Source organism: Drosophila mojavensis, unplaced genomic scaffold (genome assembly GCF_018153725.1).
Source record: "Drosophila mojavensis isolate 15081-1352.22 unplaced genomic scaffold, ASM1815372v1 contig_80, whole genome shotgun sequence".
Classification (NCBI taxonomy): domain Eukaryota; kingdom Metazoa; phylum Arthropoda; class Insecta; order Diptera; family Drosophilidae; genus Drosophila; species Drosophila mojavensis.
Genome location: NW_025318906.1, coordinates 8324607 through 8341961, shown reverse-complemented (window position 1 = coordinate 8341961; position 17355 = coordinate 8324607). Strand labels below are relative to the sequence as shown.

General features: G+C 39.2%; 3 protein-coding genes across 15 annotated transcripts; all 3 read left to right on the top strand.

Annotated features, from left to right (window-relative positions):
• The first annotated feature begins 75 nt into the window (after nt 1-75).
• Nucleotides 76-5522, top strand: LOC6579105 (protein phtf). Its single transcript, XM_002004966.4, has 9 exons — nt 76-346; nt 1722-1789; nt 1866-2005; nt 2079-2601; nt 2670-3601; nt 3673-3851; nt 3910-4130; nt 4189-4318; nt 4390-5522. Exons 2-9 carry the CDS (start codon nt 1764-1766, stop codon nt 4873-4875), a joined length of 2637 nt encoding a protein of 878 aa, XP_002005002.2. The 5' UTR covers nt 76-346; nt 1722-1763; the 3' UTR covers nt 4876-5522.
• Nucleotides 5523-5864: 342 nt separating this feature from the next.
• Nucleotides 5865-8138, top strand: LOC6579104 (probable methylcrotonoyl-CoA carboxylase beta chain, mitochondrial). The gene is made up of 4 exons (XM_002004965.4): nt 5865-6122; nt 6180-6433; nt 6497-7380; nt 7443-8138. Exons 1-4 carry the CDS (start codon nt 5985-5987, stop codon nt 7916-7918), a joined length of 1752 nt encoding a protein of 583 aa, XP_002005001.1. The 5' UTR covers nt 5865-5984; the 3' UTR covers nt 7919-8138.
• A 117-nt stretch (nt 8139-8255) lies between these two features.
• LOC6579103 (microtubule-associated protein RP/EB family member 1) lies at nt 8256-16853 on the top strand. Of its 13 annotated transcripts, none has more exons than XM_002004964.4 (8): nt 8256-8399; nt 13253-13390; nt 13502-13647; nt 14419-14848; nt 16064-16218; nt 16278-16360; nt 16432-16504; nt 16574-16853. In XM_002004964.4, exons 2-8 carry the CDS (start codon nt 13270-13272, stop codon nt 16622-16624), a joined length of 1059 nt encoding a protein of 352 aa, XP_002005000.2. In that variant the 5' UTR covers nt 8256-8399; nt 13253-13269; the 3' UTR covers nt 16625-16853. The 13 variants fall into 13 exon arrangements, with proteins under 13 accessions (XP_002005000.2, XP_043866820.1, XP_015018977.1 ...); XM_044010885.1 differs by lacking the exon at nt 8256-8399 and adding an exon at nt 11264-11282; XM_015163491.3 differs by lacking the exon at nt 8256-8399 and adding an exon at nt 12639-12802 and having other exon boundaries at nt 14419-14836; nt 16067-16218.
• The last annotated feature ends 502 nt before the right edge of the window (nt 16854-17355 follow it).

The following is a 17355-nucleotide window of genomic DNA, read 5'->3' as shown; positions in this document are numbered from 1 at the left end:
CTACTTAGCAGCGATATTCTATCGATATTTCAATGCAACGCATTATTTTTGGCTTTACAGTATTCGGTCACACTGCACATATATCACATAAATTTTGTTAGAGTAAGACGTCTCGTCGCACTCTATTCCGTCAACTCAACTATTTCGGCCATAAATGCAAGTGCAAAAGACCAACAAACAAACGTTGGTATGCGTAGTGCATGCTAAATTCGCAGTGAAATCCTCAATAGTCAAAAAGGTTTTTTAAGTGCGTCGCGTTACAAACAAAAATAAACGAAAAAGTCTTGAACAGTGCAAAGATAACGCGCGCATATAAAAAATCGATTCATATTCCTTCAATTTTTAGGTAAAGTGCAAATTGATGAATGTAAAGTGCATTAATTTAATGTGTGTAACGTGTATTGTGAACTATTGAACAACAACTAGAAATGGTTCACCTTGAACTCTCTGGCATTGCAGAGGCACTGAGGCACTGCCGCGCACATACCAAAGCAATAAATAACATAACAAAATGTATTGTGGGTGTTTGTTTTCTTTTTGTTGTGTACTTCCTCTTCTTGATATTAAGACACACATATATTCGATTGCTAAAATTGACATTGATAATTTGTGTCTAGCTCTTCAGCTAACAGCAACAATCGCACTTGTAAGCTTTTTATCGCATTTCAATGTGAAGGTGAAAGTTATCAGCTGCTTGCAGCGCTTTGGCAATTGTAAATTTTGTTTTTGTACTATTTGTCATGGCAATGGCGACTTTTGTATGCCCTCTGTATGTCAGTATAGTTATAACAAAGGTTATGTCGCTTTGTTTATAATAAAATTTACTAGAATAATTAAATTAAAAATGTTTACCAAAGTATTCAATATGTTTGTATAGCTTTTCGAAGGCCATTCCAATTTCTTATCAGCTGCTTGTAACGGCAAATTGTGGAGAAATTGTAGATATTTTGTTATGATTTTTTTTAGCTGAGCGATGGTGCCTTTTGTATAACGTTTTGGTTTAAATGAGATTAGCAAATGATTTGCTAAAGGAACTAAGTTTTTATTTGTTTATATAATATTCATCTGTAATAAATCTATTTTGAATATACTAATATATTTTACTTTAAAGACTTTGCTGAAAGAAGATATAATCTAATAATAAAATAAAAATTGTGGATCTCTAATCTAATCTAATCTTTATTTACTTTATTTTCGTTATATCGTTAGTTTTATATAATATTTTATTTTCAAATATGCTCAAATTAAATAAAGCTTAAATTTCAATTCTAGAAAATTCTGTAATCAAGACTTCAGACTAGAAAAAGTCAATATCAATATCATAATTTGCCAGTTGCTTACGATCCGTTGCGCATATCGAATGTTAGGCTATTAAAGTAAACAAATTATTTAATTGTAATCAGCCAAATGTCTAATGACTTAAATTATTTATCAGACAGCTGTCATTGAAAAACCACTAATCAGTTATTAATCACTTACTTCTTGTTAACTAAAGCGCTTAGCCAATACAAGTTCAAAGAAACCAGTTTATCGGTAATAATTGCAGCTGCTTAAGTGAAAAAAGAAAATACAATATTATGAATAGTGGAAAAAATACTCCAACAGATGAATTTCGATTGCTTGGCCAGTTAAATCTGCTTTCTGTAATTGTATAGCGCAAGTCGGTTTAATGGAGATCTTTAATGATTTGTTTGCTCTATTTTCTTAAACTACTTTTTCAGTCGGGCGCGTGACAATTTAGTGGCTTTTATGTCAATATTACTATGAAATTGGATGAAATTGTCGCAGGGTAAGTGAACAACAAATTGCATAACATGAATTTGACACACATTTGTTATTCGTTTGTTTATTTGTTTATCGTCTAGGTACCAGAAACGAATCGGCACCTATGATAAGCAAGAATGGGAGAAAACTGTCGAGCAACGCATTCTGGATGGCTTCAATAGCGTCAACTTGAAGAATACCAAACTCAAAACTGAACTCATTGATGTCGATCTAGTGCGGGGTACAACTTATATATATATATATATAAATTAATATATTCCATTCTATATGTATTTATGTATTTCTCTCCACAGGCTCGACGTTTCCCAAAGCAAAGCCGAAGCAAACCCTAATCACCGTCATTCGTTTGGCCATACTTCGATATCTGTTGCTGCCCCTCTATGCACAATGGTGGGTCAAGCAGACGACACCGAATGCCTTCGGCTTCATACTCTGCCTGTACATCACGCAATGGATCAATTGGGCTGTATACATTATGCACAGCAATCGGCTGGTGCCGCTGGTCTATGTACAGGAAACGAACGCAACGACGACAGTAGACGCCGATGCGGCTGCTGCTGCTGCTGCAGTCGATAAGCAGCAAGAGCAGCAGCACCAGCAGCAGAATGCGGAGGAGAATGCCGACTTGCTCAGCGCACTCCTCATACCCTGTGCGCTCAGTTTGCTGATTAGCTTAATACACTCACAGATTGTGGCAACGAATACGGCGCCGGGTGGTGCCAGCAATAAAAACAAATTGCGTCGCTTTTCCATACCCGCGTTCGGGGGCGACAAGCCCAATTTGCCGCGCGTTAGGCGACGCAAGAAGTTTGTGCGGCAAGTGAAAATAATAACTGTTTACATATATTCATAATAAATCTGAACTTATAATTTATTACTCACAGCTTGCGTCAGGCCGAGTCGGACAATTCACAGACAAATAGTAATCATGCATTGAGCACGCGACGTTCGAAATTGCCGCCCCTCAGCACCGAAGCCAGCCCCGATTTGAAGCCCTGCACATGCAATCCAGTTCCTAGCGAGGAGACCTTCCCTACCACAACTGCCATAACCATACTGCATCAACATCACCAGAATCATCAAGCAGCTGCAGCTGCAGCGGATAGCACCACGCTAAACGAGCCGCTCTACGATCTCAGACAGGTGGCAAACGCCGAAGCTACCGACAGTCCCCAGAAGAAGCGCAATGTCAATTGGCATACGCCCATCCAGATCTATGCGACATTCGATCAGAATGAGTTGCCCTCGTCCAGCATTGAGCTCAACAGGAGCAGTGGCCCAGCACCGAGTGGTGCACGCCTGGAGCCCAATTATCGACCCACAAATCGCAGCATTGGCGAAGACGACGGCTTCGAGAGCTTGAATAATAAAAGCTCCAGCGGCGAGGATAACAATCATTCGCCCAATGTGAATAGTTCTGCGCCCAGTGGGGCAAGCCCATCAAATGTCATCACAGCGACGCCGAATCATCTCCGACTGCGTCTCAATGTGAGCAGTTGCAGCAATAGCAACAACAATGCGACAAGCGATTCAAATGATAAAATCACTCATGAATCCACGAGCAGCTGTGCCGAGTCGGATGAATGTGACGACGCGGATATTATCTCAAGTCCAGCCTCGGCTGGCACACAAGAGTGCAATACATCGGCTACCGATTGGTTGGGCGTGACCACAAACAGCGAAGATTGTAGCTATACATCCGAGCTGGATCAATCCGATGGCGGCTTCAAGCATCAGGCCTGCAGTGATGAGGAGTTGCCAGAGCTGGATATAACACCGACGACCATACTCAATCCACACAGCAGTCTGGATCGCAGTGAGTTGGCCAGAATAAACTTCATGATTGTATCAATTAATAATAATAATTATTATTAAATATTCTTTCAGTTAGCTGCACCATTTGGGATCAGCGCGATGCTAAGAAGGCTCAAATGTCTGTCCTGGAAATCGCATCGTGCATTATCGAACGCGTCGATTCGCTGGGCGTGACCAATGACTATATATACATAGGCGTATTTTTCTCGTTCCTGCTGACGTTAATACCCACATTTTGTAGGCTATGCGAGGTACGGGACGAGACCAATAGCTTTCCCCTACTCTGTCTGTATTCCACCTCTTTCTCAGATCACAATTGATGCGGATAAGGCTAATGATATAAGCTATTTCTATATACCACTATTGTTGTGGAAGAAGTCATCGTCTTCCTTCTTTACACTCTTCGGCTTTGCCTTTGGTGAGGAGCAATGGGAGCGCACTGTGCTGGCGCTGGGCTTTGTGCAACGCCTCTGCCTGACGCTGATATTATTCATGATATTTGCAGTGGCCGAGCGCACCTTTAAGCAACGGTAAATTCAAGCGTATTCAATTTATTATATGCGTTCTCTTATTCTGTTTTCTTTTTAGCTTTCTGTATGCCAAGCTGTTTTCACACCTAACTTCCTCGCGACGTGCTCGCAAATCAAATTTGCCGCACTTTCGCCTCAACAAAGTGCGCAATATTAAAACCTGGTTGAGCGTGCGCTCCTACTTGAAGGTAGGTGCATATTAAATACCTTCAATTCAATTAAGTCTTACCTCTATATGCATACCTTTTGGATTGTCTAGAAACGCGGTCCGCAGCGTTCGGTGGATATTATTGTATCGGCCGCATTTATAGTCACACTGCTGCTGTTGGCCTTTCTGAGCGTAGAGTGGCTAAAGGATTCGGTTAATTTGCACACACATCTAACGTTGGAGGCGCTCATTTGGTCCATTACGATCGGCATCTATTTGTTGCGCTTCATGACGCTTGGCCAAAAGATTCAGCATAAATATCGCAGCGTTTCGGTATTGATAACTGAGCAAATCAATTTGTATTTGCAAATCGAACAAAAACCTAAGAAGAAGGAGGAGTTAATGGTCTCAAATAGTGTGCTAAAATTAGCCGCCGATCTGCTAAAGGAGCTCGAAACGCCATTCAAGATCTCTGGTCTCAGTGCCAATCCATATCTGTTCACAACCATCAAGGTGGTCATCCTATCTGCCCTATCGGGTGTGCTAAGCGAGGTGCTGGGCTTTAAATTGAAGCTACACAAAATTAAAATTAAGTAAGCCAACCCACAAACAAAAAAAAAAAAAAAAAAAAAAAAAATTACAATTTAAAAAAAATAGATATTAAAAAAAAAAAACGAAAATTACAAATTTAATGAAATTGAATTATAGAATGGAAATTTAGCCTAGAGCAAGAAACAGACGATGGCCCAAACATATGTTATATTTTTCTAGTACAATTTTTTGGAATGCTTTAAAAACGAAAGAGAAACACAAAAAACTCTACAGTGTCTAAATTATCTAAATATAGTTTACGAAATAACAAGTTTGAGTAGTTAATATATTAAGTAAGCCAATGTTTATGTTTTTGTCATGTGATGGTTTATCAGCGTTAACTATTTAAACTACTATTATACCACTAACTATGCTTAACAGATCTATCCTATATACATATATATAGATATATCTATATTTCTACATGTACGTATCTGATAGATATTAGAGCGCCGTGCACAATCACATTTAACATTGTTCGCAGAACCTTTTAGCATAGCAAAACTATTTATGTATATGTATATCTATATACCATCTATTAATGTTTATGTATGTCGTTTTCCTAATTGTAGTCTAAAAGATAATACCGTTAATCAGTCACACGTTCAATTCGAAAATATTTAATATCTAATAAAAATTTACCAAAGTATAAATTTATTGTGTAATATTAAATTATAAACAGCTTAAGTTTAAAAGTGTATTTAAAGTTGGCTGATAAAAAATATATATTTTGTGGATATTAATTTGTTAAAAATAGTTTGCTAAGCGGCTGAAGCTATTAAAATTTGGCGCTAAACAAATAAACGAAAAAATTCGCAAGTTTAGTATTTTACCTCAAAGAACATTTTTATGCCTTGGTGCTGAAAAATACTCTTCTTGTATTTTAAAGTTTGGTATATATTTGCCATCTGAAAAGTACAATAGTAGCTGCCGAGTTCTTTTCCATAGATGGCGCTTGAACAAACTTTGACAGCTGATCGTACCATGCAGTGTGACCAGATTTTGTTTACACACGCCGCAACACCTGACGTAACAGCGTTTTTGCATATGCTGTGATCTTTAAACTCGACAAATTTCAAATATTAATTTTACTTGAAAAAAGAAAAGCCCAAAAAATGCTGAAACTGCCACTAACTCAAATTCTGCGATATTCCCTGGCCAACCAACTGTTGCGCAGCCAAACGCGCCTGTTGCACCTGGGCGAAGCGAATGTGCTGAGCAGCGAAATTGATAAGCAATCAGTTGAGTTTAAGGTAAATATAGAAAGCATAATTAAACTATATGTTCATCAAATTCTTTACATATATTAGGAAAATGCTAGTGAGATGCGCAAGCTGGTGGCAGAGCTGCGCCAACTAACGAGTCAGGTGTTAACAGGTGGCGGAGCAAAGGCCATCGAGCGTCACACTTCGCGCGGCAAGCTGCTGGCCAGGGAGCGCATTAACCTGTTGCTGGACAAGGGCTCGCCTTTCCTAGAGCTGAGCACCTTGGCTGGCCATGAGCTGTATGGCGAGGAGGTGGTCAATGCAGGTGGCATTGTGACAGGTGTGGGCAGGGTGTGCGGGTAGGTCTCCGACTGTAGACTCTTTAGAGTAATTGATTAACTCCCTTTTGCTCTCATCTATAGTACTGAATGTGTCGTGGTGGCCAATGATGCCACCGTCAAGGGCGGCAGCTATTACCCGATTACAGTGAAAAAGCATTTACGTGCACAGGAAATAGCACAAGAGAATCGTCTGCCCTGCATCTACTTGGTGGACTCCGGTGGTGCCAATTTGCCACGTCAGGCAGAAGTATTTCCCGATAAGCTGCACTTCGGACGCATCTTCTACAATCAGGCGAACATGTCGGCGCAGGGCATACCGCAGATTGCCGTCGTCATGGGCAGCTGCACGGCTGGCGGAGCTTATGTGCCAGCCATGGCGGATGAGAGCATCATTGTGAAAAAACAGGGCACCATCTTTCTGGCTGGCCCGCCGCTGGTTAAGGCGGCCACCGGCGAGGAGGTGTCTGCCGAGGATTTGGGTGGAGCTGATTTGCATTGCAAGACTTCCGGTGTCACGGATCATTATGCGGTGGACGATGAGCACGCTCTGTATCTGGCCCGGCAAATCGTTAGCAATCTAAATCTGGATGCAACGAACGCCTACAATGAGCAACTACAGCATTCCAGTAAGAGGAACTTCGGATCAGCTGCGCCAGCAACTGCAACAGTGGAGGAGCCGCTGTACGATCCAACGGAACTCTATGGTATAGTTGGGCCCAATCTAACAAAGAGCTTCGATGTGCGCGATGTCATCGCTAGAATTGTGGACGGCAGTCGATTCACGGAGTTCAAGAAACTCTATGGCGAGACTTTGGTGTGCGGCTTTGCCAAGCTCTACGGCAACACTGTGGGCATTGTGGGCAACAATGGTGTGCTCTTCTCGGAGAGCGCTCTGAAGGGCGCACATTTCATCCAGCTGTGCGCGCAGCGTAAGATTCCATTGATCTTTCTACAAAATATAACAGGTGAGCAAGTGCATCATATCTAAGTGAACAAATTACCTAATGCGATCTCTACCTAATGCTAGGCTTCATGGTGGGTCGTGATGCCGAGGCTAATGGCATTGCCAAGAATGGCGCCAAGATGGTCACCGCCGTTGCCTGTGCGAATGTGCCCAAGTTGACGGTGATCATTGGCGGCTCCTATGGCGCTGGCAACTATGGCATGTGTGGCAGAGCCTATTCGCCGCGATTTCTCTATATGTGGCCCAATTCCCGCATCTCTGTCATGGGCGGCACACAGGCGGCCAATGTGCTGGCTCAGATCACCGAGGATCAGCGCAAGCGAGCGGGCAAAGAGTTTAGCGAGGAGGAAGCGCAGAAGCTCAAAACTCCAATTGTGGAGATGTTCGAAAGGGAAGGTTCGCCTTATTATAGCACTGCACGACTGTGGGACGATGGCATCATTGATCCGGCAAATACAAGGCAAGTGCTAGGCTTGAGCCTGAAGGCTGCTCTAAATAATTCCGTACAAGAAACCAAATTTGGAGTTTTTCGCATGTAGAATAATTTGGAATGCTACCAATTTGGCATTCACACATTTTTCTGTGAGAGATTTAGTGCATTTGTGAGCATTTAATGTTCAAATATGTTGTAACTGTTGCATTTATTAGTGTTAAGAGAAAATGTGTTGTAAATTTGTTTACCAATTTATATTGTATACACAATGGGCGTGGCCCGGCAAACTGTTTTAAAATTTTAAATAAAACTGCGATCGATACTGAGCTGAGTGGTTAACAGCGTCGATTAATCGAGGGGCCGATTTGACGCCAGCTCGTAACAGTGCCATCATGAGCATAACATTTGCGCGTGTATTTTGTCAAACCAAAGGCACAAATTTAGTTACACAACACTAGAGCAGTCGATAACACTACGTGAAGACGGTTCGTCATAGAATTTGGATTTCCTTTGTCATTAATAACGTTGGAATAATAAAAAGAGCGGTTTAATTTAAAACAGAGTCTATATAAATTACAATTAAATAGGTGAGTGTCTAATTGTCCAGTAAAGTGAAAGAGTGGCAAAACCTTTATCCAAGTGAATAGACAAATACATGAGTGTACGTGTGTGTGTTGGTGAATGTTGCGGCCGCGGCGGCTCTTTCTCTGCGTTATGTTTTTTGCCTGCTCCATCTTGAGTGTGTGCATGGCAAAATCTAGAAGTAGCGTCAGCAGAAAAGAAAGTTCAACGGCAAAAAAATGCGAGAGAGTAGCGCGTGTATGTGGCGATTTTAAAATAGCCTTGCCGAAAACTTCAAGTGCACACACTTGAGCACACATAAGTAGGAGAAAATATCTGTACATGATGCGCAACGATGCAGCTGTATGTGTACGTGTGTTTTATTCCCTGTTGTACGCATTTAAATGTCGCAGGCGTCTGTGCGCATTGTGTATCAATGTGTGTGTGTGTGCGCCCAAAATAAAATGTGTGCGTGTTGCTGCCTGCATATTCGTGTGTGTGTATGTGAGTGTGTGCGTTTGTGGCTTCTGCTGCGCGCTTGCAACAGGAACAGCCATAAAAATTCCACTGCCGCATTGCAATTACAAATCGTCAAGCCTTTGCGGCTAATCTGCCGAGTCGATGCCGTTACCATTTCTGTTTTTTTTTCCTTTGGCTTTTGCCACTTAACATTTCTACTAGCTGCCGCAAGTGCACTTTAAGGCAGACGAGTGTTGCCATACGTTTTTTATTTTTTTCATTCGATTTTTTTCTTGCATTTCCTGTGCTCAGGTGTTGCTTTTGTTTTAGCTGCTGCCAATTTCATTTTATTTGCATGACGTCATCGGCGGTATGTCAACTCGTTATGTGGTCTATATGTCAACCCCCGCACAATGTTGTCCACTGACATGTGTGCATGTGTGTGTGTGTCTGCGTTTGTGTCTTACTGATAGCTGTTTCAGGTTCGAACGCCCTGGCTTGTTGTCTTTTAGCTTGGCTACTATTTTTTTATTGGCTTCATTAAAATTGCTCAGCTAGCGGCATTGACACAAACGCCAACGCTGAGGTGCTCTCTTTAATAACTCGCCGGCTTTTTCACACATTCACATATTCCATAAACACACGCACACACACATGCATGCAGCAATATCTTGTGTGAGTATGTTTAGGTGGGGTACGCAGCACTTGGACTTTTGCTTACATTACATTATATTAGGCTGAGATTGAAGCTTAATTATGACGAGCGCTTGTCGATAATCGGTTGATCGATGTCGATAATTATATCGTTATGTAAAATTACTCATTTCTAATACATTTACACCGATGTATGAGTGCATGAGCACTTTGGTTTGTTTTGTAGTCGCGCTTAATTAGTTGGCAACGACATTTGCCACAACTTCCGCTGCAGCGCACACACACATACGCACGTCAATCAAAACACCCCCGCACACACACACACACACAGATACACGGTCTTAAACACACACTTATCATCTGCCATCATCGACAATGGCAAACAAAAACAAATCCCCCTTAATGAGTTTTCAACTTGTTGTGTATTTGGGGCAGTTTTGCCTGCCATAGTTGGCGCACTTCAATCAATAAACTACAACAACAACAGCAGCAACAACTGCAACAATACGGAATGGTAGAAGAAAATAGCTTGAATTATCTTTTGGCAGCTCGACAGCTTAAATACCCTTTAACAGCTGTGCGGTATATAAATATGAGATTACTTGAGGAGTTTTATGGTATGGTATGGCTTATGGTAGGATATTTTTTCTGTTCACAGTAGATCCGTTTAATATTTTTATTTTATTTTTTAAATTAACTCTAATTTAAATGTAAAAGAAAAAGAAACGGATTCTTATAGGAATTCTGTATATTTTCTTTTTGTACTTCTATAATATACAATATAGAATTATACATAATTATTATAATAAAACACATTTTGTTAGGCAATCGTATTATTACAGAAAGAACTAAATTATGCTTCGAAATGTTGCATGATTTGCCATTTCGATGCTCCCACCCTCTTCGATTCCCTTTCTCTGCTCTATTTCACTCTCTGCTGTGTGACACACTTTGTAACAATAGTGGTAATACCCCCATTGGCTAGGGTACAATCGCTCGCATTTGTATGAAGTTCCGGCATTTGCTTCCAACTTCAGTTTATATCACAACGCGCCCTTTTTTGGGTTCAATGCACTTGCCACACTAAGCTACAACGTGGCAAAACGGTACACACACACACACAGTGGCAGAGGCACACTCAGAGCTCTGGCCTGATATATTTTTAGGTACATTTCGGTTGCGTCTAAGCGAAATGCCGGCTAATTTAATTTTCTTTATCAACGTGTCGCCGCTCTGCGTGGTCCACGCTGTGGCATTGGTCATGCTTTTCTTTCTATTCATTTTCTTTACTCTTTGTTTCTTTTTTATAAAGTTCTGCTCTTGATAATGCCAAATGCCGGTGACTAAGAGCTGCTGCCGCTGCTGCCACTCGAACATCATCAACTGCGTCGGCAGCGAACCGTTGACAAACCGCAGCAGCAGCGGCAGCAGCAGTAGTGGCAGCAGCAGCAGCGGCAGTCGCTGCCACAGTCCAAGTTCATTGTTCGTTCGCTCCAGTCTCGCACGGATTGCGCTGCTATCGCCGTATTTTGCTTGTATTTGTTGCACTTTATTGTATTTGTTGTCTTTACGTCTTCCTCTTGCTTCATTCCAATTTGTATTTTTGCCTCCGATTGTGTCTTGGCGGGCAGACGCGCGCGTTTGCATGTCGCTTGCATTTTACGCTCTCGTAAGTTTTCTGGAGCTTACAAGCAACTCAAACTATAAGAAATACAGGAGTGCTGCTCTTCAATTATATTAAATAGTGCGTTTCATATAAAGTTCGCTTGTGTGAAAATAAGTTATACAAACTATTGGTAAGAATTCTATAGAGTAAATGGAGGATATAACTAGAACTCTTTGATCTCTCCTTATGTTTTCCTCTTTAAGTAAGGGTATACGCTAGCAGTGCTGTCTTGCTCTAACTACTATCTGCATTCCCCTTATGCACCATTCTGTTTTTATTTCTCATTTATAGAGCCTATCTCTCTTGAGTGAGAATAGCTGTTTAGTTCTTTCTTTCTCTCTCTCTTTATCAACATTCACTTGCACTTTCTATCTCTCACATATCTTTTCTTAATACAATGCCTTTCCCTGCAATTCTCACGAACCCAAGCATACTCCCTGCCCCACTTTCTTGCAAGTGACTAACTTCTAGCTTTCGCTCCCTCTTAGCTAGTTCTCTTTGCTATCGTTTGCATTTTTCTCTCTGCCCCTCAAACAATCAACAAAAGCAAAAATTCTTTTCTTATAATACCGTCTTACTCTGCAATTCTCACGAATCCACGCACGTCATTTGAGCCTTTTTATTGTTTATTTGTCACTGTTTATATAAATTTTGATTGGGTCTTCGTTTTATTGATACTGGAAAAACGTGTTTTACTGAATTTTATATATACTAAATGCTTAGAGCCGGGTACGGAATATCTCCTAGTCGCTTTAATTGATGTTTGTAAACATACTGTAATGCCTTGATAAGAAGTCAGACTTTAAAGATAATTATTATGTTGGATTATTTCTAAGTGAAAGATAACAAATTGATTGTGATTAATTGTATTATGAAGCATTTCCGAGCTATTATCTTAGCTGATTGCTTACCAATTAAATTTGTCAACAGCGAGGCTATTTAATTCTAGGCTGATTAGCTGACAGTTTAAAGTTATTTTTAGAAGAACTATTTATTATGACTTTAAATTGCGAATTAGGTTTTCTGCTTGAGTGGAATTTCTTTCGTTGGAGTAGTTCAACGTGGAATTCGCGTTGATGGGAACATAAGCATTTGACAACAGCTTTGCTTAAGCAAATATATATGCAAAGTGATTACTCATTCATTCTTTACTAATATATTCAACTATTTTCTTAACTCGCAAAGTTGATTTAAAATCTCTGCGAAATGCCACACATCATTCAGCATATCATTTCTTAGCAGTTGCTAATTAAGTTAACAGTCAGCTCTGTTAACTCGTTAACAGAGTCTAAATTACATGCGAAACATTTAGATTGTTATTTGGATTTCATTTGGTGACATTAGAAATGAATGTTTCTCGCCAAAAAGATATTTGTGAAAATTTATTTAGGAACTTCAATTCAGATGAAGTATTTCGATCTCAGCATTATCAATGTTTCATGCTTTGACGTAGGCCCTGCCCGAAATGTAGTTTGGCATTGTTTTTATTCTATCATTACTTGACGCAACAAATCGAAAAATTTGAAAAAAAAAGATTTAAAGAAAACAACAAAAAAATATTTTAAATTTTAATTTTCTCTAAATAAACCCAATAAGAAGTAAAAAGTCTCTCAAGATCAATGATTGGAAGCCACGCAAAAATGCCCAAAAGTATGTAATGGAACGGTATAAAAAAAAAGAGCGAATGGCAATTATTTTTTACAAAAAAACATTTGGCCAAAGTAGTAAAAGCCATTAGAAAACACAAGAAAAAACAAGCAAATGTTGCATACAACTTTCATGTGTGTCTCTCCAACTCCAAGTCTCGTGCCACTAATAATCAACTGCATGCCGCATGCCACTTTGCTGGCTGTTGCATTTGATTGTGTGATTATTATGATCTTGATATTGGAGGCACGCACATGATGTGGCGACGCTTCAATGCACAAATAAGCAAACACACAAAAAATTGTTGAAATGAAAAAAAAAAAAAAAAAAGAAATAAAGCAATTATAAGCTGAACCATAATTAACAGCATTAACCACTCCCACACAACTTACCTTATATGAAAATAATAATAATAATAATATCTCTTTGTCTATTTCTCTTCATCTATTTTAGATACGCCCAACAAAGACATGGCTGTTAACGTATACTCCACAAATGTGACGTCAGAGAATCTGTCGAGGCACGACATGTTGGCCTGGGTGAACGATTGCCTGGCGTCGCAATTCTCCAAAATTGAGGAACTCTGCACGGGTAGCTACAACCTTCTAAATAATTATTTATTGAAGTGTATTAATTGATGTATTTTCGTTTTCGTTTGATTGTTTTTTTTTTTATTTTTTATTTTTATTTGACCATATTTAGGCGCTGCCTACTGTCAGTTCATGGACATGCTGTTCCCAAATTCAGTGCCCATCAAGCGTGTTAAATTCCGCACAAATCTGGAGCATGAGTACATACAGAACTTCAAGATCTTGCAGGCGGGCTTTAAAAAGATGTCAGTTGACAAGGTAAAATTCTACTTCTTTGCTCTCGCTCTCTCTATCTTTATCTCCCTCTGTTTTTTGATTCCTTGCTCTTACTTTACATCGATTTTGTTCAAGTTTTACAATACTTGATTTGATTTGTTTAATGCTCGAGTTTTGTTTTTTTTAGTTTTGATTTGAATTCAAACACTTTTTGCACACTTAACAAATTGAATTGAATTTAATAAAAGCTCAGGTGCTGTGTGTGTTGTGATGATCCCTTGTGCACGCCACTATCAATGTAATTTTTATAGTAACTATTATAATTAGCTATAAATTTTAATATTAGAATCCTAAAGCTTTCTATTGGCTTCGGTAATTTGTTAGAAATAAATTTGATTTTGAATTTATATAAGTTAAATATTAGAAATTGGGATTATTGATAAAGATTAGTTTTTCATGCTACAGAACATTTCGTTAGTTAAGAAATTCAATTTCGAAATATTAGAACATTTTCTGTTTCACTTAAAAGTAGAATCGACAATTGATGTCATTTCAATTAAATTTATATTAAAACATTATTTTTAACTTACATGAAAATTTTGAAATTCAAATTTAAAAATTCTCTTGAGGAACACAAGAAACATTTTTTTATAAACAAAATCTTACGACACTTAACTTTAATATGTGCGTAACTAACTGACAATTTCCGTTACAAATCAACAACAACAACATCAACTACAACTATGCAACTGGCAACAAAAACAACCACAACAACAACAATCATAATAACAACAACAACAACGACGACGACAGATTATACCAGTTGATAAGCTTATTAAGGGTCGTTTTCAAGACAATTTTGAATTCCTACAATGGTTCAAGAAGTTTTTCGATGCCAATTATGATGGACAGGAATACGATGCACTGGCGCAGCGGAATCACGTGAAGCTGGGCAGCGGCGGACCCGGCAGTCACACGGGCAGCGGCGTTGGCAGCAGCAGCAATGAATTGCACACGATGCACCGACAGAAGCTCATCTCGCATGCCCATTCCCATTCCCAGCAACAGCAGCACCAGCATTCATCGCATGCGCAGTCGACGCACCAGCCGCATCCGCCACTTGTCAGCAATGGGCGCAGCAGCTCGATGCGCGGTAGAACGGGTATGGGATCGCTGCAGAATATTGTCGATGGTTTTGAAATTGTTAATAATGGAAGAGAAGCTGTTGACGGTGATGGTCGCTGTATGCGAGGGTTCCATTTTTGTTTTACTTTCATTTTGTATACAACCCAACAAAAAAAAAAAAAAAAAATTAATCGAAAAGTGAAAACGAACGTGAAGCACGCGGAAGCGTCGACTGCATACCATGAAAGGCGCGCACACACACACACACACACACACAACAACAACACAAGCACAACAAAAACTTCAATAAGCAAATTGGCACAAACACATACGCTTCAACACACACACACACACACACACCTACATACACACATTTGTCCTCAAGTACATCGTCTTTTGAGTATTTTGTTCGTCTTTGTTTTTAGTGTGCACATTTTCTCTCTCATTAATTTATAATCTTTAGTTTAATCTTGAGTTGATATCAAAATTGTTCTGTTTAACTGTCTGTCTCTTTTGTTTTTTTTTTTGTAATTTCTATTTTGTGTTTCCTCATATGGCATTCCCCACAGTTACACTTGCATTATTATTCTCTTTCTCTCACTCTCACACATTTTACTTTTAGATAATACCCATTGACAAATTGATAAAGGGTCGATTCCAAGATAATTTTGAATTTTTACAATGGTTCAAAAAGTTCTTCGACGCCAATTACGATGGCAGAGATTATGATGCCAGCGCTGTACGCGAGGGTGCACCGATGGGCTTTGGCTCCGGTGCTGGAAAATCTCTGCCAGGCACAAGCAGCGGCGGCGGCGGCGTTGCCAGCTCCTACAGGCGTGTGCCAACATCGGCGGCAACACGGCCAACAGCAACAACAACGACAGCCACAAAGCCCAGTATGTTCTCTTGGTTTGGTTTCGTTTGCTTGCCCGTGTCCCATTCCATATATTATTAATAATAATAATAATAACAACAACAATAACATTATATAACCAAACAAATTTATTGTACATATACTAAATTATGCTCATCTAAAACATAAACTACAACTACAATGAATACTTACTTACTCTAACAACTACTCACACCTATTTTTATTTCTACTATATATTGTATATATAATTTAACAAAACTTGATTGCACAAATTATTGTCAACGAAATTTTTCCAAACCCAACAAAGCGCTACTTGAACGCCAACCATTTGACGTGCTTCACGTTTGTTAAATACTCAACATAGATTCCATCAATAGTTGTGTTCATTGTATATTTTATATTGAGTGTATATACGTGATATAAACTAACCTATCAATTATGTCTCTTTCGCAATACAAGTAGTTTCTAAGGTACCGCCACGGACAAACAATGCGACGCCGCCGAATCGAATGACGGCGGGCACAACGGGAGCTGTTAAGAAGAACGATGCGGTGACAGCGCAAACGAATCAACAGATCGAAGAGCTGTCGAATCAGGTTCGTCCTGAACTAGATGTATGCAAGTGATCATTATATTATATTTTGTTTTGTTTGTTCATATCATCCTTCCAAAGATAATGGATATGCGTCTGAATCTGGAGGGCTTGGAGAAAGAGCGCGATTTCTATTTCTCCAAGCTGCGCGATATTGAAATACTGTAAGTGAATCAATTATAAATGAAACATGTTTAATTAATATTTAATATATATATTTTTCATATTTGCACAGTTGCCAGGAAGCCGATGAGGCCGAGCCAGCTCAGTTAGTTCAAAAGATTTTGGACATTCTGTACGCAACTGAGGTAAGCGAGAGAGATTTTTGTTTGCTTAAACAATTTGCATAATCTAATTGTGTTTTGGCACCACAACAGGATGGCTTTGCGCCACCAGACGACGCACCACCAGAGGACGAAGAATACTAAATATAGTCAAAGCCCACGATTACTTCTTTGATCAATACATATTCAGAAAAAAGGAGAAAACAAAACAACCCAACACAAAAACATATATAATAATAATAAACAAACATGGATTAGAATACAACGTGAAATTGCTGCGCTGATCAAACTTTTCAAAAAGTCAAACAAATTCAAAAATATATAACGGAAACTTTCTACAAGCGGAACCAAACTAACCAACGAATCAAACAAAAACAGATATTACAATATAATGAACGAGGAAACAGTCGCAAAACACACACACACACACTCACTTACATACAAATACAGAAACAAAAATGGATATTATATTTGAAAGTATGCGATTTAACACAACAAAAACACACACACACACATAGTATATACATATATACATTACACATATGTACACACAGTAGTTATTTATTAATTATTAATTCAAATTTGGCATAGTGATTATGTAAATTAAGTATTTACTAAATGACAATATGCAGCGCACCGATCGAACACGATTGTTATTATAATATATTATGGCATTTATAATATATTCAAAAACTGCTCAATTTTGTTGCAGACAAAGCTGAGTTACGTTGCCTCAAGCGAATACAAATGATCGAACCAATTAACAATATTAAACAACTAAAAACCGAATCGTGTTCTGTTGGCTGTTGCTGCTATTGTTATTTACTAAATGAAGTATCCAAATCGTTTGTAGTAAGTCAACAACAACAAAGCAT